Here is a 25,925-nt window from a genome sequence, read left to right on the forward strand (position 1 = left end):
AGCATGGCCAGCCGTAGAAAAATGCTTTTTGAAATTCTCAATTATGGTGGATTTATCAGTGGTGACAGTGTTTCCTATCTTCAGTGCAGTGGGCAGCTGGGATGAGGTGTTCTTATTCTCCATGGACTTTACAGTGTCCCAGAACTTTTTTGAGTTAGTGTTGCAGGAAGCAAATTTCTGCTTGAAAAAGCTAGCCTTGGCTTTTCTAACTGGCTGTGTATAACGGTTTCTAGCTTCCCTGAACAGCTGCATATCACGGGGGCTGTTCGATGCTAATGCAGAACGCCATAGGATGTTTTTGTGTTGGTTAAGGGCAGTCAGGTCTGGGGAGAACCATGGGCTATATCTGTTCCTGGTTCTAAATTTCTTGAATGGGGCATGTTTATTTAAGATGGTTAGGAAGGCATTTAAAAAAAATATCCAGGCATCCTCTACTGACGGGATGAGATCAATATCCTTCCAGGATACCCCGGCCAGGTCGATTAGAAAGGCCTGCTTGCTGAAGTGTTTCAGGGAGCGTTTTACAGTGATGAGTGGAGGTCGTTTGACCGCTGACCCATTACGGATGCAGGCAATGAGGCAGTGATCGCTGAGATCTTGGTTGAAGACAGCAGAGGTGTATTTAGAGGGGAAGTTGGTTAGGATGATATCTATGAGGGTGCCCGTGTTCAAGGCTTTGGGGGGGTACCTGGTAGGTTCATTGAGTGGTGTGGTCAGCATTGTTAGATATAGTAGAATAGTAGAGAATACAGTATATACATATGAGATGAGTAATGCAAGACGTGTAAACATTTTTAAAGTGACATTATTAAAGTGACTAGTGTTCCATTTATTAAAGTGGCCAAGCTGGCTGAGAGAATGCCAAGAGTGTGCAAAGCTGTCATCAAGGCAAAGGGTGGCTACTTTGAAGAATCTCAAATATAAAATCTATTTGTTAAACACTTTTTTGGTTACTACATGATTCCATATGTGTTATTTCATAGTTTTGATGTCTTCACTATTATTCTACAATGTAGAAAATAGTAAAAATAAAGAATAACCATTGAATGAGAAGGTGTGACCAAACGTTTGACTGGTACTGTATATACATAAAGCAAAATCTACAATGGAATGGTTCAAAAATAAACATATCCAGTTAGAATGGCCAAGTCAAAGTCCAGACCTGAATCCAATCGAGAATCTGTGGAAAGAACTGAAAAGTGCTGTTCACAAATGCTCTCCATCCAACCTCACTGAGCTCGAGCTGTTTTGCAAGGAGGAATGGGAAAGAATTTCAGTCTCTCGATGTGCAAAACTGATAGAGACATACCCCTAGCGACTTACAGCTGTAATCACAGCAAAAGGTGGCGCTACAAAGTATTAACTTAAGGGGGCTGAATAATTTTGCACACCCAATTTTTCAGTTTTAATTTGTTAAAAAAGTTTGAAATATCCAATAAATGTCGTTCCACTTCATGATTGTGTCCCACTTGTTGTTGATTCTTCACAAAAAAATACAGTTTTATATCTTTATGTTTGAAGCCTGAAATGTGGCAAAAGGTCGCAAAGTTCAAGGGGGCCGAATACTTTCGCAAGGCACTGTATAACATTTTTTTTTTTTTGACAATTGAAGTATAAAAAACAATGGAAACATGTTGTGGATGGCTGTATTGTCAAATGAGTGGCTGTACTGTAAGACCCAAAAAACAATAAGATCCAAAAATGGACCATACAGCCTGAGATTTCCAACAGTGTGACAGCTTTGTTTGCTTGGTGTGAAAGGAAGTTGGTGTCACACCAGAGGAAATAGCTGTCAATCCAGGGGACATAACCAATTAATAAAATAAATCTGTATTCTGTTGCAATTTTTTATCCTTTTAAGTGGTTCTGAGTGCATTATTTATGTATTCATTTGCCCATGCCTGGTTTCTCACTCTTGGCAGGTGAACATTGCTCCGGCGACCTCTGGATCTGTCTCTGCCCTCTTGGTAGAGTCTAGTTATTTTACCTGGCCCCAGTGATGGTGCAGGCAGATATTGGGGGCTGGCTGTGGTGCTCCTATTCCTGGTTCTCACTGCCTGCATTAGACCGTCCATCCCCTTGGTCCCTCTCTGTCTATCCTACCAGTGTCACTCCTCCTGACCTATTGGCCTACGTGGGGGGGGAGTTATACTCCATAAACTCTCCAATAGAACACCTCCTGAGTGGCTTCAGCTGTGGGTTGTTTGGGGCCTACCACTCGTTGCCCACACGTGAGCTTGGGTGTCCTCAATCACTGTTTTTATGTTTTTGTCCAATGCAGACAGCTATACTGCCCTGCCAAGCAAGAAGGCAGTAACTTCTCATTTGGTTGAAAATTAGTTAATGTAATTTTTTTCTACATTACATGCAAGCTTAATCATGTGGACAAGTATCCTGCCTCTATTGGTGTTGTGTTTTGGACAAAATGGGGGTCATGTTTGCAGTAACTGCATAAGGTTACTGTGAAACCAATGTAAATAAAAGCCATTTTTCTCAGTTACATGCTATGAGCAGTTACTGCCTTTTTGCTTGGTTGGGCAGTATATTGGTCCGCTAATACTTTTGTGAGAGAGAATTAAAAAAAATATTTAAAATAATTTATTTGAAGTGGTACTGCAGCATTTCTCAGCACCCCTACTTCCTGCGGCTATGCAGAGGTGGGTGCTCTCGCTTTTGGCACAGGCTTATCATTGGAATGTGTGCCTTATCAACTTTAAATGGGAGTTTCTGTGCTGACCATGCGTAACGGGAATCAGGGTTAGATTTCGCAGTGGCTACCACATCCAAGGGAGGTAGCAGGCACACAAATGATCCACTCCTGCTTCAGGGAGGTAGCAGCGAAAAAATAAAAAAACAGGACTCTTTTGTGTCCCTGCAATTGGAACGAGTAGGCTTCACTTCAAATCCTTTAATGAGGATCCATTACGGATGTTTAGAACGGATGTTTTGAAGAATTTTTACAGTGGTCAGAAACTTCTGAAAGTGTCATTAGTTATGTTTAAACAGTACACTTTGACTGTCTTTTGTGTATTGTCCATCGGTGGGACGTAATGTCTTATGGGGTGAAGCCAATAGCCCAAATGAAAGGAAAAAAACTTGTTGTCTTGGACAAAATTTTAAAATAATTGTTAAGCATGAAGCAGATAACATTATAGTAATACATAAAGTAAGATCATTGCTTTTTAATCAAGGTTTAGTGTAATCACTGTGAATCTAACCCAAAATGTAATAGCAAGACACTTGGTTATCATCAAGAACATTGTGTTTTTCATTTGAAAAAAAACCCAACAACATTATTGTCTATTTGGGAATCAATAAACCTTTACATTAACCTAAATTATAATGTAACAACAGAGGGCAAAGTCAAGGCACTAGTGCATGAAACGCTTAATTAAATTGGATATAAACTCAAAATTGAAGGTGACCATATAACATTTTGAGTTGCTTTGACAGAGTTTATTTTAACTAGGCTGTAGTTTATTTTTTTTAAATTGCATTTTAGAGGAAACGATTTGTTCACTTTTGTTATGGCTATATGACAACTACAGTTGACAGTATAATGAACCGGTGGAATCTGTGTAGTCGTCCAGGCAGGTTTAATTGTAAATGCGCATACGCAGTGACACACACAGACACGAGACGGCCAGAGCTGGAAGAAATGATGTCATGTCCTTTCGTGTACACTCATAATCAAACGATTTTAAACGTCCAATCGTCAGCTGCGGTCCGGCTATGTAAGAATAGCACAGCATAAACACCACATACTTTGCCACCCGTTTGGCCACTCTCAAACTTGAATGTATTTTCTTCTCTCTCCGATTTGTTTTGCACACAGGCCTGATTGGATTCTGTTAGTAAATACATTCTCCACTACCATAATAAGTGGTCTCCTAATTGCGCTGAGGTAGTCCCATAGAAACTATTTCAGTTTTCCCGACCAGTTACAGACAGTGCAGACTGTGGCCGATAGCCTACTTAATTGGCACAGCGGTGCTTTGATCTATACGGGATTAACCGAGGCCCGAAACCGGGGTTAGGCCCATTATTCTATTACAGAGTCTAGTTGAATTACACAATATCTCATTTCATGGTCAAATAGGCGAGAGAAATGATTTGAAAAGAGGTTCAATATGGCCATTTTTTTTATAGGCTATCAAAAGCCTGCTCATGCAGTTACACTTTTCTACAAGGGTAATTAAAACAGTATAATTATAATCAATACATACCTACTCCTTTGTTTAATGGCTCTGCTAGATGGTGAGAGACAGAAAGGAGAGGACAGGCATTCCAGCAACGATGGGAACCCATAGGAACCGTCCAGAGGTGCAAGCGCACAGACCGCGTGCACATAAAAAGAGAAGACGGATATCCCTTGCCTGAGGACACACCCTCCTCGCCCCCCACACACACAGCCTCTCGTCACTGGCTGGCATCCTTTTTCGCCGAGTTCTTTCCCACAGCCGATACGCACAGAGCCTTGCCCGGGACCTGGGTGATTCGGATCCGTAGCCCTGAGCGAAGTGACCACACCGGGTTGGAAAGCCTACGGAAAGAGTGAGGGACGCAGCATGCAGTGGATAAACAAGAGAGAGTAGAGTCTGGACTGGAAGAGAGGGAGATCCTATTTCATTTGGGTATCAATTTGAGTCCGTGGCGCAAAGAAGGAAAGGGTGTATGCGTATGGGTTTAGTTTGAAGGGCGAGTGCGTTGCGCATAAGGAGAGTGTAATTGGGATGAGAGCTCAAGTCGGGGAGCCAGCAGGTCTGACATTCAAAGCCTCTTAACGGCAGGTGGAGGGAAGATCGACCTGGTGGAGTGAGAGTGTTTTTTTTTCTTCCGAGGAGAGACCCACCCTGGACACCGCACCAAGAGGGAGAAGCCGGGGAGAAGGGTCGAGGCGGGGCGGGCAGGCAGGAGGAACTCCACAAGGGGAACAATACAAGTTAGGCAATAATGCTTTCTCTCAAGCCTAGTACGAAACGATGAACTGGCGCTTAAAGATAGCCGAGAAAGGGATATTATAGAGAAGAGGGGATACTGCCTCGTTATTTGTCCTCGATCCTGTGACGTTGAGATGGAGAGAGAAAGAGCGCACGGACGAAATCCGGTTGATTGCTGCAGCGGAGGTGCGAGGAGCTGCGCCAGGACGGAGATGAGGAGAGATCGGCGCTGGAGACAGCAGTGGACCGTGATTTTTCTCATCGCCCTCGCTCTGCAGCCGCAGGTAAGCCGCACCGATTAAGCGCTATTTTTGGCCGTTGTTTAAACCTGCCCTGACTTTTACAGTCGGTGTTTTCTTCCCACATATTCAATCATTTTGCCCACATTCTACTTCCCTGTTTCTCTGGTCAATATGTCTACCGTTGCTTCTAATAGCGCGGTGCCCACCTGTTGTTGTGCGTCTTAATTGTCTGGTCATCCACTTGTTGCTCCATGGGCGTGTCCTTTCTTCTATAGGCTACATGATCAAACCTTCACCAAGCATGACCTTTCATTACACCAATGTTTGCTATTGGCATTCGAAGACTATTACACTGCAATTGATTTGTTTTCCTGTTGAGGAATGCTAGAAGACCCATCCACGAGGTGCATTGTTTAAACCAGAACCTGCAGATGTTCTGAACACAGTCTCCTGTGGGCTCTAATGGTGTAAAAATACATCCTTTATGGGAGATAAACAAGCTAAACGTTATGGTGTCCGTGGATGGAGTAAGGCTGTCTTCTATGTGTTTACTACTACAGTACACGCACAAGTCAACCTTGTGAATATTATGAACACGATCACAAGATGAAATTGTTGGTCAGTCTGTGTGTGTGTGTGTGTTGCGTGGGTGTACTTGTAATGTGTGTGTGTGTTTATTCACGTGTCTTACAGTCAGGGCCTCCCTTCCTTTCTTCACACAAATGTAGTGTGTAATCCTCTCTCTCTACAGTATGTAAAAGCTCTGCAGACGACCAGGAATAGTCCAGCATAGTATACATCTAAATCAAATCAAATTTGATTGGTCACGTACACGTGTTGACCCGTTCGGTCTTGTCTTGTCAGGTCTTACCAGCGTCTTATTAAATGATTGCATCTGAGCTTTCTCGAGTGTTCTACGTCGCCAGCCAGCACCTCGCCTAAATAGCTGTGCATTTCTTTCGCCTCCGCATACACATGTTTAGCAGATGTTATTGCGGGTGTAGCGAAATGCTTGTGTTTCTAGCTCCAACAGTGCAGTCATATCTAAAAAGTCACATCTAACAACTTCACAACAATACACTCAATACACACACATCTAAGTAAAAGTGGAATTAAGAATACATAAATATATGGACGAGCAATGTCAGAGCGGCATAGACTAAGATACAGTAGAATGGAATACAGTATATACATATGAGATGAGTAATGCAAAATATGTAAACATTATTCAAGTGATTAGTGTTTCATTTATTAAAGTGGCCAGTTATTTCAAGTCTATGTATATAGGCATCAGCCTCTAATATGCTAGTGATGGCTATTTAACAGTCTGATGGCCTTGAGATAGAAGCTGTTTTTCTGTCTCTCGGTCACAGCTTTGATGCACCTGTATTGACCTCGCCTTCTGGATGATAGCGGAGTGCATGCAGTGGCTCGAGTGGTTGTTGTCCTTGATGATCTTTTTGGCCTTCCTGTGACATCGGGTGCTGAAGATGTCCTGGAGGATAGGTAGTTTGCCCCCGGTGATGCGTTGGGCAGACTACACCACTCGCTGGAGAGCCCTGTGGTTGCGGGAGGTGCAGTTGCCGTACCAGCTGGTGATACCGCCTAACAGGATGCTCTCAATTGTGCATCTGTAAACGTTTGTAAGGGTTTTAGGTGCCAAGCCAAATTTCTTCAGCCTCCTGAATGGGTGAACCATTTGAGTTTGTCACTGATGTGTACGCCGAGAAACTACCTTATAAAATTGGACATAGGCCTGTCACATTCAAGTTCAAGTTCACACAGACCAAGAGGGAAAGCCTGGAGGTAGAGCGCTGGCTGAATGTGTTCTCTACTCTTCCCCTCCCAGACCCACCCCCAGGCTATGGTTGTCGGCCTGAAAGGGCCCCCAACTGGCGGAGTGACACAGCCCTCAGTGCAGAGGCAAGATAGAACGTTCTGTGTGTGTGTGTGTGTGTGTGTGTGTGTGCATTTATGTGAAATGAGATGCCCATGTGTGTGTGTGTGTGTGCGCGCGCGCGTGTGTGTGTGTGTGGACTCATGGACTGGGGTGTGTGTGTTGGGCCAGCGGCCACAGCCGCGTAGCACTGGGGCATGTGAATGATCCACATGGATCTGTGCACCCAGCTCTGAAGCTCTTCACTAATATAACATCCCTTCCCCTACTGCAGTACGATGCAGACCTTTCTACTGTGCTGTGGGACATTTATAATGTAGGATCAGCACAGGAGAGTTGATATACTGCATCCATTTCAGCATTGAAGATACTATAACATGTAAGAGTAGAGGTCTGGGGATGTGTCAAATTCAGTGCAATGCAGATAAGAGCATTCAGGATGATATATTAATGTTGTTTGATACAGTGTATAATGTTGTTCTGATATTACTCTGTTATTACAGAACAGTCAAGATAGTTAAGTGTTTAAAACCTCTTAAACCCCCTATTTGATTTAAAAAAATTCAATTCAGTCTGGTATGAGAACGGTAGCCCCTATCTGCAAAATCAGGGTATCTGCGGAAAGCTGAATATATTGGCTATTGATCTGTGCCTTAAAATTTCTGGTGTGACTTACTACCATATATGGGCATACAAATGTATAAGGGCAGGCCGAGCCAAAGACCTAATTTCAAGATGGCTGTTACCTACATTCGGATTAGCTTTGTGAAGCACAAACGAAATAAAGACCAAATACGTTGATTCACACCAAAAACCGGGACTCCACAGATCATGAGGATGTCTTATTTGCCTACCTGTGACCTACCGTTTTTGATCACCAGCCCAGAGAGTACTTTTTTTCTTCTACTCAACGTTTTCACCAAACAGCCATCATTTTACACGGTAAGCTTCCTTTTGGTCTGTGCTTGAGCTATAGCGACAAAGGTGTTATGATAATCCTTAGGTTGGTAGGAGCAAATCTAGCCTATTTCCAATGTTATCTGATGATGTATGACTTAATGGCAACGAATATCAAATATCGACCGAGTGACTATATCTTTGCGCATGAAAAATATGATGAACACATTTGGATATCCCCTGTAATGTCCACCGACACCACCACAATGTTTGAGAGAGGTTGGTGTTGTAGAAATGTAGTTTATTTTATTTTATTGTGAACAATACCTTTTCAGGCATATCCAGTGCGTGCAAAAACAGTGGAATTACCACATTTGGAGACTTTGGAGAGGTTGAAAGGACACTTGAATGTCCCCTGGATACCTCATAACACCCCCATGTTTGAGTGAGGTTGTTATGGTAATTGACATGGAAATTGTGTTTTCATACTGAACAAATAGCATTTAGGGATTGCAAATATGTGATAGCACTGGAATGATCTAATTTACACACATATGCCACTTTGGAGAGGTTTAGCGACACTTGGAAACGTCCCGTGTCCACACCTGACATCACTTACTAAAACATCTGTCCATTTCTAGTTGTTAGGTCGATCAATCCCATTTTCTTTCTCTGATATTGCTCACATGTTGTGGAAAGCCGTCTGATGTGTTTCCAGCTCTGGGCATCAATAATTCACTTATAGCTTGTCAATGAAAGATGACTTTAAAATGAAAAAAGGAAACGGTTATTTTGTGTGTGCTTGATTTAGTGTATTCTGAACTATGTAACTCCTATCTTCTGATAATTTCCTCGTCTCCCAGATGTCTTCTTTAAAATACGTTTTGGCATGTCAGAATCATGTAATTACACACGAATAGCAGTTACTTTCGGGTATGTCTATTTAGGCGAAAATCTACATTTTGCCATTACATCTAACCGGGTTCATCCAGGGTCAGGTTGTGGTCCTGGTCTCACCCTGTTTTTGGGTTCATTGGGGACTTAATTACCACAGCTCTCCATGGTGATGCTCGAGGCTGAGGGCTTGGAGCGGTCAGATGGAGCGCTGAAACCCAGGTATGCCCGGAATGGCTGAGAAAGAGGGGGGGGGGGGGGGGGGGGGGAGGAAGAAAGGAGGATGCAGAGTGATGAGTGGGCCTGTATCTCCACAGGCTGTTTGATGTAGGAGAGTTTAGCCCCCTAGTCCAGAGACAGGGGCAGGTGAGGGACAGAATACAACAGCACAATGGGCTGACTTACCAGCTATTCTTCTATCTGGCTTTTGTCAAGACTATTACACCGTTATTCGTTATTGCATAATTTCATTGTGTGTGTGTGACGTGTGTGTGTATGTGACGTGTGTGCATGTGACATGTGTTTGATGTGTGTGTGTGTGTGTGTGGTTTGTGCTTTAATAGTGGTTGGAAATCCTAACCATTATTTCCTTGCCATACAACACACCAACATACACAAACACACACCTGTCCCTCTGGGGGGCTTGTTAGCTCTACCAGCTTGTCTGTCCCCTTCTGCACCCAGCTGAGAAGAATATGCTTTGTAGGCTCTGGGAAAAGGGAGAGGGAGAGATGGAGAACGAGAGAGACAGAGAGAGGGAGAAAGAGAGATGAAAAGAAGAAATGCAGAGAAGAAGAGCTGGTGCAGAGAGAAAGAGCGAGGGCAAGAGTTGCAGCCTGTTCCCAGATAGAGGAGGAAGTGGAGGAGAAGGACCGAGAAACCGTGGCCAGGTTCCCAGTGTCTGAGTCCCACTGGGGAGAGAGGGAGAGAAAAGAAGGGAGGGGTACTGATACAGGAGAAGAAAGAAAGGAAGGCGCTAGATGGAGAGGTGTAGGAAGGGCATGACACAGGGGAGGGGAGAGGTGAAAGCGGAAGATAAAGAGAGCGAGGGAGGGAGGAGGGTAAATAAGCTAGGAGGGAAAGATGGAGACAGATAGAGGGAGATAAATGGACAGATACGGCGAGAGAGAGGGATTGCTGGAGTGGGGCCGTGTCTCTCCATTGGGATGAAGGGATTTGATTGATGGGGTGTGTGAATCAATGTTGTTTTTCCTTTCTCAATCACCCTCTTTTTTTATACCACTTAGAAAAGGATGACAGTAGAGAGAGAGAGAGAGAGAGAGAGAGAGAGAGAGAGAGAGAGAGAGAGAGAGAGAGAGAAAAAAATGCTATCCATAGAATCCCATTGCTGGAAAGCACTTGGATGAAATGCGATACTCCACCCATTGATCAGGTGTATTCATCACATTCATTAACGTTTTTTCAACAAACCAGTTGTTTTTGTTTCCGTAGATTCACCCTCTCTTTGGGTGGTGTATATGATTCTGTGTGTGTGTGTGTGTGAGTGAGTTATACCTCATCCTAACTCTCCTGTCTCCCTCTCTCTCCAGGCTGTGTGTGTGTGTGTGTGTGTGTGAGTTATACCTCATCATAACTCTCCTGTCTCCCTCTCTCTCCAGGCTGTGTGTGTGTGTGTGTGTGTGTGTGAGTTATACCTCATCCTAACTCTCCTGTCTCCCTCTCTCTCCAGGCTGTGTGTGTGTGTGAGTTATACCTCATCCTAACTCTCCTGTCTCCCTCTCTCTCCAGGCTGTGTGTGTGTGTGTGTGAGTTATACCTCATCCTAACTCTCCTGTCTCCCTCCCTCTCCAGGCTGTGTGTGTGTGTGTGAGTTATACGTCATCCTAACTCTCCTGTCTCCCTCTCTCTCCAGGCTGTGTGTGTGTGAGTTATACCTCATCCTAACTCTCCTGTCTCCCTCCCTCTCCAGGCTGTGTGTGTGTGTGTGAGTTATACGTCATCCTAACTCTCCTGTCTCCCTCTCTCTCCAGGCTGTGTGTGTGTGTGAGTTATACCTCATCCTAACTCTCCTGTCTCCCCCCCTCTCCAGGCTGTGTGTGCAGTGGGGATGTTTGAGCTGCAGATCCGTCACTTCCAGAACCCCCAAGGTGTGCTGCAGAGTGGAGAGTGCTGTGACCTCCAGGCCACCGAGGGGCAGCGCTGCTCTCTCAGGGACCAGTGTGACACCTTCTTCAAGGCCTGCCTCAAGGAGTACCAGGCCCGCGTCGTCCCCACTGGAGCCTGCACCTTCGGGGCGGGCAGCACCACCGTCCTGGGGGGCAACACCCAGTCCCTCCGTCATCGAGGTCACGACGGAGGAGGGGGAGGAGGAGGGGATGTCACTACAGGACACATTGTCATTCCCTTCAAATACGCCTGGCCGGTGAGTATAGAAGTGGAGCTACAATGTGGTTACCATGGTAACATGTTGCGGTTCAAGTAGGTCAACACTCACAGAGACCTGTGACAGTGTTGACACTAGCTCTTAGCATTCAGTCAAGAGGCTTTGCTCCTATTTGCACAAGCTAGTGGCAGTTTTCTGCTCGTCTAAACACGGGCACTGGGTGCGATGCTGAGAGGATGTTCTTTCTCCCTCCTCTCTCTCTCTCTCCCTCATTCTCCCTCTGTCTCTCTTTATCCATCCCTTTCTCTCTCTCCTCCTAAACTTTTCCCTGTTGCGTTTTTTTTTCTCCGTTAAAGTCCCTGATATCGCTCCTCTCTGTCTGACTTCGTGTATCGACTTGCCTGTGTCTGTAACAGATACGGAGTCCAGGCTGGGGGCTACGACTCGTGTATTCATTAAAGAGCAGGCCTATTAATCGCACATTAGACCCATCGATAATCCAATTCTATCTTTCTCGTCTTCCGTCCCCCATAAGGAGGACCAAAACAATACAGGAAGAGGGGAAAATAGAAACAACAAATACAATTAAAGAGTAATTTTGAAGCCTTAAGGTTGAGTGGAGGGCTTGCGGGGGGGATAGAAAAGCCCCCTGACCAAAGACTGTCCAAGTCTGTTGGTTCTGGCTCACATAGGTCTGTCTATTGCTGCTGCTCACAAATATGTTGTTCTATTTGACTGTTACTAAGCCCTGAGATGTTCGCTAGGGGGGTGTGTGGGAGGGGGGTTGGAAAGGGACTGGAAAGACAACTGGAGGGGGGTGAAAGCTTTTAGCTGGTGGTAGAAAGCACTAAAGTCCTCAACGAGCAGTCCCCCCCGACCCCATTTCCATCCTTTCATTCCTTCCTTCCATCCCTTCATCCACGCCCATTAGAAGTAGTTCCCTGTTTGTTTTTTTTACTATAATTAATGTCTGTTTGCCCGAGTCGTTTCAGGGCCAGAGCCACAGCGAGTATCCCTTTTAGATGACTTGGCACACGCAGGACGACTGATCCACATTGTCTTCCTTCCTGAGATGGGAGCGCTTGTTTATTTCAACGTTTGCTGTCTCAATGCGAGCGGTCTATATTTGATTAAGGTCTGGAATGTTTCGTTTCTGACCTCCTCCGTGAGGTTGAATGGTTATTCATAATGAAAGTATTATAGTAATGGGGAACGAGAGCTGACGGTATGGTTGTAATTATATTCATATTGCCTAGTAATAATGTTTTTAATATTGTGCAAAGCCCTGGTGGAGATTTAGAGGCGGACCGGGAATAAGGCTGGTCATGCTCACCAGCTGGTCTGGTGTTGGAGCGCACAGGTCTGTGTGTCCTGGCTTCAGGCATCTGGAACACATGCGCGCACGCACGCAGCGCCTCCGCGTTTATCCGCCTCACGTTAATCGGTATCAGTCCATTCGCCTGTGGAAGTGTGTCTTCATACACGGTCCGTGTCAGTGACTCTCCTCCATGTTGGGGAGGCGTGTGAGTGGCAGGTATGAGTGTGAGAAAATTCTCCAGCAGAAAGTCTTGTCTGGATCAGTTTCAGGCCCTGGCCGTGGGGCGGGCTGGGCTGCAGGGGAAGGGGGGGGGGGCTCCGAGGCAGGCCAGCATCTTTATGGGGATGGATTTATTTTTATTTAACCAGGAAGGGCTCATTGAGATTAAAATCTCTTTTTCAAGAGCACCCTGGCCAAGATAGGCAGAACCAAGTCATTACAAAAAATTACAGACAGACAAGTTCTTCCAGTTTAAAAGTATTTTGTAAGGCGTTCCAAGACGATGGCGCAGAGTTCATAAAAGCCCTTTTACCAAATTCAGTTCGGACATTTGGAACAGTTAGCAGGATAAAGTCCAGCGAACGAAGAGAGTACCCACCACATAAAAATGCACAAATAAAAAGGTAGTAAACCCAAAATGGCTTTGTAAATAAAAGTATACTAGTGACTGAGCCTACGAGTGACTAGAGAAGGCCAGCCAACCCTGGTATACAAAGTGCAGTGGTGCGTAAGGGTTTTGCAGTTTAAAATAAATCTCAAAGTGCCATGGTAAAGAGTGTCAATTGATCTCAAACACTGAGCGGAAGCATTCATATATAAAATATCCCCATAGTCTAGTAAAGGCATAAATGTAGCTGATACTAGCCTCCTTCTGACTTCAAAAGAATAACAGGCCTTATTCCTAAAATAAAATCCCAATTTCAGCTTCAATGTTTTTGTAAGTTGTTGAATATGCAATTTAAAAGAGAGGCCGTCATCAATTAAAATTCCAAGATATTTACATGAGGTTACAACCTCAATCTCCTTGCCCTGACAAGGGTGAAGAGTTCAGAGGTCTATTTCTTGCATTAGAAAACAATATTAGTTTAGTTTTCTCAGTATTGAGGATAAGCTTCAATTGACACAAGGTATGTTGAACAGTATAAAAAGCAGTTTGCATGTTCTGGAAAGCTTTTGTAAGAGACGAGGCACAACAGTAAATAACAGTATCATCAGCATAAAAATGAAGTTGTGCATTTTGGACATTTTTGTCTAAATAATTTATATAGATAGTGAATAAGAGAGGACCAAGTACAGAGCCTTGGGGCACACCATTCAAGACAAACAATTTAACAGACATAAGCCCATCAAATTGAGTGCACTGAGTTTTATCAGACAGATAGTTAGCAAACCATGCAACTGCATGCTCCGAAAGACCTGGCCATCTCTGGGAGGTAGGGGAGAGGCCGTGGGGGGGAGACAGAGGGGGGGAGGGGGGGGTGCTCAGGCAGTATTCTGATCCCTCTGCCCCAGGTGAGGGGGATGAACAGGTGAGCACAGTCATTATGAGGAAAGGTGAGCTCTCTTTATCTCCTGCCCTTGCTCTTTCTCTCCACTCATCTATTCAGGGAAGTGTGTGTGTGTGTGTGTGTGTGTGTGTGTGTGTGTGTGTGTGTGTGTGTGTGTGTGTGTGTGTTTGTGTGCGCACATGTGTCTCCCAGCCCCTCACTGTCTAATCATATGGACTGAAGTATTTGGCTGCAGTTTGACTCCCAAGTCCAGGGACAGCTAGCGGCCCAGTCTGGGACGTTTTAGCCAAGGCGTTTCCGTTCAGATATAAAATATCAAAGCATTTTAGAACCGTGAGGTCGTCTCTCTCAAGTCGCACGGTCTCTGCTGTTGTTTCCAACCTCATATCTGATTGGTGGAGGGGGGGGGGGGTCTGTGGGGTTTGTCTTTTTGTCGTTGTCTATGTGGCAGAGGAAACTTACACTGTTTCTGAATGAATGGAAGGAGTGAATAGGCGGTACACCAGAAGGAGTTGCCAGGCAGCTCTTAGACAAAGGTGCATTATAATCTCTCTAAAGTCTTGTTCCTCTCAAATGTATTTTTATTTGTATTTAAACCTTTATTTAACTAGGCAAGTCAGTTAAGAATCATATCTCTAGATCTGCTCTGCCTGACTTGAACTTTCGGGCTCCCGTTGACATCAATGTTACAGTATGATGTACACCGAACTGTTTAAGTGGCCTGCTTTGCTGTCTACTCCCAACAACTTCTCCCATCGTGCTGTTGTTGCCTTGGGCTGGCTTTAGAGGAAGGGCTTGGGCTTAGTCTTTTGTTAAGAGTCCTGTGACAAATGACTTTGTGATAGGCACTAAACAAACGTCATTAAAAAGAACGGAATGGGCTGTGGTCCCCATCTCTTAATCTTAGGCCAATTTTAGGTCAATCATTCATAATCCTGACCTCAAGTGTTAAAGCCCCTAAATCTGATTCCAGGTCAGGTTCACTGCCAGAGGGAGAGAGCTCTCAGCTGTCGGGACTCGCGTTCAGAGTGCGTGCGTGTATGTGTGTGTGATGTGTATGTTTCGGTAACCATATCATCTGTAATAATACCACTTTTTTTCACTCTCTTTCTTTTCTTTCTTCATTCGCTCCCACCACTTGCCTTATTTGTTCATAAAGTTTACTTAAAAAGACATGCTTGTACAGTATTTTGTTGTATGTTCAGGTTGTAGAGTGAAAGACCTTCCGTGCCACACATACTGTTTACACGACTAACCTCGTGAATATGGGCCAGTCTTGTGAGGGCTGTAGTACCAGGAACCGTCAGCAGTCAAAGGTCATAGTTGAAATATGTCTCATAGTTCCCAAACTAGGGTTCTCAGGGTTGTCAATAGATGGCCACGCTAGAACGGACAAAAGAGGCATATATCCACAGAACTGTTGAGGAAGGACTACTATTTGTTAACTAAGGGTTCGTGAGAGTTAGTGGTTAAAACGTCTAAATATATCAAACTAAAAATGGCCCTGCTGTCAAACACGCAAAGTAGAGGATTTACACACATGTCATTCAGCCAGTACTCTACTGTGTTCTAGGTTGGTTCTAATACGCTCGGACGCACACACACACACACACACACACACACACACACACACACACACACACACACACACACACACACACACACACACACACACACACACACACACACACACACACACACCACGGGTTTACCTGTGCATTGGCGTTGTGTGGGTAGTCAGGCTGGCCCAGTCACCAAGGGGTTATGAGAGGAGAGAGGAGGACAGAGAGCTCACTTGGAGCGTTCTTTCATTTGGGTCGCTCCCTCTCTTTCACTCGCTTTCTCTACTCCTCCTTTGTGCTTTCCTCTCCTTTGTCCGCCGCTGACTCTCCCATACACGCTCACCTGTGGGGCTGACATTGGACACACACACACACACACACACACACACACACACACACACACACACACACACACACACACACACTCCTCTCTCGCCCTCTCATACTCCCCTACTGTATATGCTTCTGTAGCCACACAGCACAGGAGCGCAGGCACAAATCGACTGGCATGCATGCTGTCAATTAGCACCCCATGCTCACACAGTGTATCATGACACACAAAGAAAGTGGATTCCGTCAGGGATTGAGCCTTGTGTTTTTTAGAGATAAGTTAATAACCTGGAGGACACAAGTCTCTCTAGGGAGGCAGCCTTTTACTGAATTCATTTGTGTGCAAATTGGATTGAAATGGGAGTTTCTATATTAGGAGGGGGAAGCAGATCACCTTGGAGATCCTGGAGGGACCGTGTGTGTGTGTGTCCGTGTGCGTGCGTGCGTTCATCTGAGTATGCTGTGTTTGAAGAAGTGCATGGGCACACAGCTTTGTAAGTAGTTGAGCAGGTGTAATTACAGAAGTGTATTGACTCCTCACCCAGCTCCCTCTAGCACCCCCCTCCATTTTTCTGTTTCTCTACCTTTACTACTCTATCCTCCATCCCCTGTGTCCACCCCCTATGAAGTCACTCATCTGTCAACACTCCCACACACTTTCTCCTTCTCTCTCTCTCTCTCTCTCTCTCTCTCCTACTCTCTCTGTCTCTCTCCATATCTCTCATACTCTCTCTCTCTCCTACTGTGTCTCTCTCTCTCTCTCTCTCTCTCTCTCTCTCTCTCTATTCTCTCTCCCACTCTCTCTGTCTCTCTCCATATCTCTCATACTCTCTCTCTCCTACTGTCTCTCTCTCTCTCTCTCTCTCTCTCTGTTCTTTATACCCATGGAAACCCATTCCTTTGCTTGTTACTGCTCTTGCTCTCATTTATGTCCCTCTGTTGATGTTAAACCACATACACTGAGCTCCAAAAGTAATGGCACAGTGACAAATGTTTTGTTGTTTTGGCTCTGTACTCCAGCATATGAATTTGAAGTGATACAACGACTACGATAGTCCTGAATGAATCGTGAGTACTGATGAGTGAGAGAGTTACAGACGCACAAATGTCATACCCACGAGACAGACTAACATCTCACCATTGCAATAACAGGGGAGGTTAGCATTTGTTGGGGGGTATGACATTTGTGTTTCTGTTACATTCTCACTCATCATTAATCACGATTCATTCATGACTATCCGTAATCGTGGTAGCATCCACAGGAAGTGTTTAGAAACATATTCTATTCTTATTTACAAAGAAAGGGACTCCAAAAGGACACAATACATGATTTACTATTCATTTCTATTGGGCACAAAATGATCTAAAACACAACCAAAACTAACAGCAAATGCATCCAACAATTGTGTAGTTGATGTAATCATTGCGTGCTAGGAATATGGGACCAAATACGAAACATTTGACGACTTTGATACACATATAAGTGAATTTGTCCCATTACTTTTGGTCCCCTAAAATGGGGGGACTATGTACAAAATGTGTTGTAAGTTCACCCAAAATGGATGACAATACCTTCAAATTAAAGCTGGCAATCTGCACTTTAACTTAACCTCAAAGCTATTGTATCATTTAAAATCCAAAATCCAAAGTGCTGGAGTACAGAACCATAACCGCAAAACAAAATTCACTTTCCCAATACTTTTGGAGCTCACTGTAGCTTCTTCTGCGGTGGGAATTAGATGTAGCAGGGAACAATGGTCATACTATTAACGGTTTCCTTGGGGGCATCCCTGTTCAGGGACACAGTGAATGCAACGTAGTGAATTGGATAAACCCCTGGGTCCCAAGTGCAGTTCCCTGTCCTTTATATGTCATCTTCCAAGTCATATCCGTCTTCTTAATCTCTCTATGGCGCCTTGGAAGCCACAGTCTCTAACTGTGGTATTTAGTATTTTATTAGGATCCCCATTAGCTGTTACAAAAAGCAGCAGCTACTCTTCCTGGGGTCCAACACAAAACATGACACGTAATACAGAATGACATAATACAGAACATCATTAGACAAGAACAGCTCAAGGATAGAACTACATACCTTTTTAAAAAGGCGCACGTAGCCTACATATTAATGGCATACAACAAAGCTATCTAGGTCAAATAGGGTAGAGGCGTTGTGCCGGGAGGTGTTGCTTTATCTGTTTTTTGAAACCAGGTTTGCTGTTTATTTGAGCAATATGATTTTGAAGGAAGTTCCATGCAATAAGGGCTCTATATAATATTGTATGTTTTCTTGAATTTGTTCTGGATTTGGGGACTATGAAAAGACCCCTGATGGTATGTCTGGTAGGATAAGTGTTTGTGTCAGAGCTGTGTGTAAGTTGACTATGCAAACAATTTGGGATTTTCAACACATTCATGTTTCTTATCAAAATAAGAAGTGATGCAGTCAGTCTCTCCTCTCCTCTTAGCCAAGAGAGACTGGCATGCATATAATTAATATTAGCCCTCTGATTACAATGAAGAGCAAAATGTGCCGCTCTGTTCTGGGCCAGCTGCACTTTAACCTTTCTAGCCCTCGACAACATTCCACTAAAAAAGGCAGCACGAAATAAATAAATAAATATTTTTCAGAAATATGTAACTTTCACACATTAACAAGTCCAATACAGCAAATGAAAGATAAACATCTTGTTAATCTACCCATCGTGTCCGATTTCAAAAACACACAGCCATTTTTCCAGACAAAGATAGGAGTCACAAAAAGCAGAAATATAGATAAAATGAATCACTAACCTTTGATGATCTTCATCAGATGACACTCATAGGACATCACGTTACACAATACATGTATGTTTTGTTCGATAATGTGCATATTTATATCCAACAATCTCAGTTTACATTGGCGGCTTATGTGCAGTAATGTTTTGATTCCAAAACATCCGGTGATTTTAGCAGAAATACTCATAATAAACATTGATAAAAGATACTAGTGTTATTCACAGAATTAAAGATAGACTTCTCCTTAATGCAACTACTGTGTCAGATTTCAAAAAAACTTTATGGAAAAAGCATAATCTGAGAACGGCGCTCATAACCCAAAACAGCCAGAGGAATAGCCACCATTTTGGAATCAACAAAGTTAGAAACAACACCATAAATATTAACTTACCTTTGATGATCTTCATCAGAAGGCACTCCCAGGAATCCCAGTTCGACAATAAATGACTGATTTGTTCCATAAAGTTCCATAATTTATGTCCAAATAGCCACTTGTTGTTAGCATGTTCAGCCCAGTAATCCATCTTCATGAGGCGCGAGCATTTCATCCAGACAAAAACTCAAAAAGTTCCGTTACAGTCCTTTACAAACATGTCAAACGATGTATGGAATCAATCATTAGGATGTTTTTAACATAAACATCAATAATGCTCCAACCGGAGAATTCCTGTCTTCAGAAAAAGCACTGGAACGCAAGGTAACTCTGTTGGGAGTGGGCGTCATGAGACCGAGGCTCTCTGCCAGACCACTGACTCAAACAGGTCTCATGAGCCCCTCCTTTATAGTAGAATCCTCATTCAACTTTCAAAAGACAGTTGACATCTAATGGAAGCCATAGTAAGTGCAACCTCATCCATATCTCAATATGTACTCGGTAGGCAAAGCTTTGAAAAACTACAAACCTCAGATGTCCCAGATGGATTTTTATCAGGTTTTCGAATGCCATATGAGTTCTGTTATACTCACAGACATCATTCAAACAGTTTTAGAAACTTCAGAGTGTTTTCTATCCAATACAACTAATAATATGCATATATTGGCATCAGGGACAGAGTAGGAGGCAGTTCACTCTGGGCACACTGTTCATCCAAAAGTGAAAATGCTGCCCCCTATCCCAAAAAGCTTAACTAGGTCTTTCCTTGCAGCACTGGACACACGACTGGACAATAATCAAGATTAGACAAAACTAGAGCTTTCAGAACTTGCTTTTTGGAGTGTGGTGTCAAAAAAGCAGAGCATCTCTTTATTGCGGCTGGACCTCTCCCCATCTTTGCGACCATTGAATCTATATGTTTTGACCATGACAGTTTACAATCTAAGGTAACGCCAAGTAATTTAGCCTCCTCAACTTGTTCAACAGCCTCACCATTCATTACCAGATTCAGCTGAGGTCTAGCACTTAAGGAATGATTTGTACCAAATACAATGCTCTTAGTTTTAGAGATGTTCAGGACCAGTTTATTACTGGCCACCCAATCCAAAACAGACTGCAACTCTTTGTTAAGGGTTTCAGTGACTTCATTAGCTGTGGTTGCTGATGCATATATGGTTGAATCATCAGCATACATGGACACACATGCTTTGTTTAATGCCAGTGGCAGGTCATTGGTAAAAATAGAAAAGAGTAGAGGGCCTAGAGAGCTGCCCTGCGGTACACCACACTTTACATGTTTGAAATTAGTGACGCTTCCATTAAATAAACCCCTTTGAGTTCTATTAGATAGATAGCTCTGAATCCACAATATGGCAGAGGTTTAAAAGCCATAGCACTTACGTTTTTCAACAGTAGGTTATGGTCAATAATATCAAATGCTGCACTGAAATCTAACAGTACAGCTCCTGCAATCTTCTTATTATCAATTTCTCTCAACCAATCATCAGTCATTTGTGTCAGTGCAGTACATGTTGAGTGCCCTTCTCTATAAGCATGCTGAAAGTCTGTTGTTAATTTGTTTATTGAGAAATAGCATTGTATTTGGTCAAACACAATTTATCCCAACAGTTTTCTGAGAGCTGGCAGCAAGCTTATAGGTCTGCTGTTAGAACCAGTAAAGGCCACTTTACCACTCTTGGGTAGCGGAATTACTTTGCCTTCCCTCCAGCCCTGAGGACAAAGACTTTGCTCTAGGCTCAGATTAAAAATATCACAGATAGGAGTGGCTATAGAGTCAGCAATCATCCTCAGTAGCTTTCCATCTAAGTTGTCACTGTTTGTCATGGGCATTTCCTGCCTAAATTTGCCCACTTTGTCAATGAAATAATCATTAAAATAATGAATAAGCCATCTGATTTGATGGTAGATGGAGTTTTAATTTGTCTTTCTGTCCCTAGTTTAATTTAAAGTACTTTAAAGTTTTTTATATCATTGATCTTGGCTTCATAATAACGTTTCTTCTTCTTTTTGTTGAGTTTAGTCTCATAATTTCTCAATTTGCAGTACGTCAGCCAGTCAGATGTGCAGCTAGACTTATTAGCCACTCCTTTTGCCCCATCTCTTTCAACCATACAGTTTTTTAAATTCATCATCAATCCATGGAGCCTTAACAGTTCTAACAGTCGGTTTCTTTACAGGCGCATGTTTATCAACAACTATATTGTGATCACTGCATCCAATGGGTACGGATATAGCTTTCGAACAAAGTTCTACAGCATTAGTAAAAATGTGATTAATACATGTGGATGATCTTGTGCCTGTAGTGTTTGTAAACACCCTGGTAGGTTGATTAATAACCTGATCCAGATTACAGGCACTGGTTACAGTAAGAAGCTTCCTCTTCAGTGTACAGCTTGATGAAAACCAGTCAATATTCAGGTCCCCAAGAAAGTAGACCTCTCTGTTTACATCACATACACTATCAAGCATTTCACACATACTACTCATGATTAACACACGAACACTGCTCTCATTCTGTTCTGCTGTCGGTCTGTGGGTGATTGACTCACTAACCTGACATCTCATCTCTGGGAAAAGAGAGTGTGTGGGGTGTGTACTTGAGGGTAGATGTCTATATTTTTGGGATGAACAGATTTTTTCTCTCCACAACCTTGAATCTGGTTTACTGAGAAAGTAGAAACTGGAGAACTTTTGAGAGGCCATCCAGTGACCACACACACACACACACACACCCATCCCCATACCTACTTTCTCACTCGCCGTGCCTCACACTAAACACACAAGTGTGGATTTTTAGCAGCCAAGTGACCAGACAAGGTAATTTCCTGCGGAAGCCGGAGGGGGCGTCTCGCTGTGGGCCAGGGAGGTGAGGCGAGGGGGACACGATGGGGGAGATGAGGGTGAGTCAGGGAGGGAACATGCCATGCCGCAAGGGCTCTATTGTTTCAGAGCGTTTGAAGTAGCCTGGAATCACATACCTTTGTCAAGCCAATTAACCTGCTAAGAATGTTACTCAAAGACAGAGAGAGAGGAGGAGGGGTGGAATGGGAGGGGGTGAAGAGTCTGATACTAATCATGTCCTGAATGAAAGAAAAACTAAAAGATGGAAAGCATAAAGGAACAGAGGCGTAATTATATGGACAGGGTCACTATGCCCCCCCCCTGATTTCTTTAGATTTTCCAATGATGTCAAGGAAAGAGGCACTGAGTTTGAAGTTAGGCCTTGAAATACAACCACAGGTACACCTCCAAATGACTCAAATGATGTCAATTAGCCTATCAGAAGCTTCTAAAGCCATGACATCATCTTCTGGAATCTTCCAAGCTGTTTAAAGGCCACAGTCAACTTAGTGTATGTAAACTTCTGACCCAGTGGAATTGTGATACAGTGAATTATAAGTGAAATAATCTGTCTGTACACAATTGTTGGAAGAATTACTTGTGTCATGCACAAAGTTTATGTCCTAACCGACTTGCCGAAAGTATAGTTTGTTAACAAGAAATTTGTGGAGTCGTTGAAAAATGAGTTTTAATGACTCCAACCTAAGTGTATGTAAACTTCTGACTTCAACTGTGTACACCATCACTAGCGGGATCAAATTCGACAACATCCGGTGAAATCAGAGTGCCCCATATTCAAATACAAAATCGTAATATTAAACATTCACGAAAATACAAGTGTCATACATGATTCTTTAGCTTAGAATCTTGGTAATCAAACTGCGTTGTCAGATTTCAAAAAGGCTTTACGGCAAAAGCATAGCATTCGATTGTCTGAGGATATCGCCTCACATTAACATATTTTCCAAACCAGCACAGGCGTCACGAAATAACAAATAGCGATAAAATAAATCACTTACTTTTGAAGATCTTCCTCTGTTTGCAATCCCAAGGGTCCCAGCTACACAATGAATGGTTGTTTTGTTCGATACTGTCCATCTTTATATCCCAAAAACGCTGTATAGTTGGCGCCATTGAATTCAATAATCCAGTCCTTCAACTTGCATACAAAGGATTCCAAAAAGTTACCAGCAAAGTTCATCCAAACGAGTCAAACGATGTTTTCTATGAATCCTCAGGTTGTCTAATATCAAAATAAACGCTAATATTTCAGACGGAGATTACTATGTTCAATAGCAAAGGAAAAGAACGAAGAGCGCGCCCACTACTTTTGCCCTGGCGCTCAACTTGGAACGACTACAAATACTTAAACCTAAAAACTTGTATAAAGACTGTTGACACCTACTGGAAGCCATGGGAACTGAAATCTGGGAGACGGAAATTAGATCTTTCAATGGCATTGCATTGGAAGTCATTCTGAGCTCCCCAAATATTATTTACGGATCAATTTTCCTCTGGTTTTCACCTGCTATATCAGTTATGTTATACTCACAGACATTATTTTAACAGTTTTAGAAACTTCAGAGTGTTTTCATATGCATATCCTAGTTTCTGGGCCTGAGTAACAGGCAGTTTACTTTGGGCACGTCAGACTGGAGGAAATTCAGGAAACTAGCCTTACTTGCAGAAAGGTTAAAATAACATCAATTTGATCAGAAATACGGTGTAGACATTGTTAATGTTGTACTATTGTAGCTGGAAACGGCAGATTTTTTAATGGAATATCTACATAGGCGTACAAAGGCCCATTATCAGCAACCATCACTCATGTGTTCCAATGGCACCATTGTATTAGCTAATCCATGTTTATAATTTAAAAGGCTAATTGATCATTAAAAAACCTGTTTGCAATTATGTTAGCACAGCTGAAAACTGTTCTGCTCATTAAAGAAGCAATACAACTGGCCTTCTTTAAACTTGTTGAGTACCTGGAGCATCAGCATTTGTGGGTTCGATTACACGCTCAAAATGGCCAGAAACAAAGAGCTTTATTCTGAAACTCGTCAGTCTATTCTTGTTCTGAGAAATGACGGCTATTCCATACGGGAAATTGCCAAGAAACTGAAGATCTCGTACAACGCTGTGTACTACTCCCTTCACAGAACAATGCAAACTGGCTCTAAACGGAATAGAAAGAGGAGTGGGAGGCCCGGGTGCACAACTGAGGATAAGTACATTAGAGTGTCTAGTTTGAGAAACAAACGCCTCACAAGTCCTCAACTGGCAGCTTCATTAAATAGTACCTGCAAAACACCATTCTCAACGTCAACAGCGAAGAGGCAACCCCCGGATGCTAGCCTTCTAGGCTGGGAAAAGAAAAGCCATATCTCAGACTGGCCAATAAAAATAAAAGATTAAGATGGGCAAAGGAACACAGACACTGGACAGAGGAAGATTGGGGGAAAAAAGTGTTATGGACAGATTAATCTCAGTTTGAGGTGTTCGGATCACAAAGAAGAACATTCGTGAGATGCAGAAAAAAATGAAAAGATGCTGGAGGAGTGCTTGACGCAATTTGTCAAGCATGGTGGAGGCAATGTGATGGTCTGGGGTGCTTTGGTGGTGGTAAAGTGGGAGATTTGTACAGGGTTACTGGGATCTTAAAGAAGGAAGGCTATCAATCCATTTTGCAACTCCAAGCCATACCCAGTGGACGGCGCTTAATTGGAGCCAATTTCCTCCTACAACAGGACAATACCCAAAGCACTGCTCTAAACTATGCAAGAACTATTTAGGGAGGAAGCAGTCAGCTGGTATTCATTCTATAATGGAGTGACCAGCACAGTCACCCGATCTCAACCCTTTTGAGCCATTGTGGGAGAAGCTTGACCGTGGGAGGTTCTTCAGGAAGCCTGGGGTGAAATCTCTTCAGATTACCTCAACAAATTGACAACTAGAATGCCAAAGGTCTGCAAGGCTTTAATTGCTGAAAATGGAGGATTCTTTGACGAAAGCAAAGTTTGAAGGGCACAATTATTATTTCAATGAAAAAATCATTGTTTATAACCCTGTCAACATCTTGACTATATTTCCTATTCATTTTGCAACTCATTTCATGTATGTTGTCATGGAAAACAAGGACATTTCTAAGTGACCCCAAACCTTTGAAACGCAGTGTATATGCATTGCTGCTCTCTTTGTATTTTTCTCCCTGTATGTCTCCTCCAATTCCATCCATCCTCTGTTTGAGAGACAGATAACAATGTGTAAAGAAAGAGGTAGTGCTAGAGAAGCCATTTTTATTTCACCTTTATTTAACCAGGTAGGCTAGTTGAGAACAAGTTCTCATTGAAAACTGAGACCTGGCCAAAATAAAGCAAAGCATTTAGACTAGACACATACAACAACCCAGAGCTACACATGGAATAAACAAATATACAATCAATAATACAGTCGAAAAAAAATCTATATACAGTGTGTGCAAATGAGGTAAGATAAGGGAGGTAGGCAATAAATAGGCCATTGTGGCGAAGTAATTACAATATAGCAATTAAACACTGGAGTGATAGATGTGCAGAAGATGAATGTGCAAGTAAAAATACTGGGGTGCAAAGGGGGCAAGATAAATAAATAAATACAGTATGGGGATGAGGTAGTTGGATGTGCTATTTACAGATGGGCAATGTACAGGTGCAGTGATCTGTGAGCTGCTCTGACAGCTGGTGCTTAACGTTTGTGAGGGAGATATGAGTCTCAGGCTTCAGTGATTTTTGCAGTTAATTTCAGTCAAGGCAGCAGAGAACTGGAAGGAAAGTGGCCAAAGGAAGAATTTGCTTTGGTGGTGACCAGTGAAATATACCTGCTGGAGCGCTTGCTACGGGTAAGAGCTGCTATGTTGACCAGTAAGCTGAGATAAGGCGGGGCTTTACCTAGCAAAGACTTGTAGATGACCTGGAGCCAGTGGTTTTGGCGACGAGTATGAA

At 43.2% G+C, this 25,925-nt stretch overlaps 1 protein-coding gene across 1 annotated transcript in view; it reads left to right on the forward strand.

Moving 5' to 3' along the window:
- Window positions 1–4,405: 4,405 nt before the first annotated feature.
- Window positions 4,406–25,925, forward strand: part of LOC115141501 (protein jagged-1b-like) — a 49,637-nt gene continuing 28,117 nt past the window's right edge. The window contains exons 1-2 of the mRNA XM_029680419.2: window positions 4,406–5,224; window positions 10,921–11,253. Of these exons, the coding sequence (XP_029536279.1) occupies window positions 5,075–5,224; window positions 10,921–11,253 (483 nt within the window). The 5' untranslated portion in view covers window positions 4,406–5,074. The remainder of the gene's footprint in view (window positions 5,225–10,920; window positions 11,254–25,925) is intronic.

Source organism: Oncorhynchus nerka, linkage group LG14 (genome assembly GCF_034236695.1).
Source record: "Oncorhynchus nerka isolate Pitt River linkage group LG14, Oner_Uvic_2.0, whole genome shotgun sequence".
Classification (NCBI taxonomy): domain Eukaryota; kingdom Metazoa; phylum Chordata; class Actinopteri; order Salmoniformes; family Salmonidae; genus Oncorhynchus; species Oncorhynchus nerka.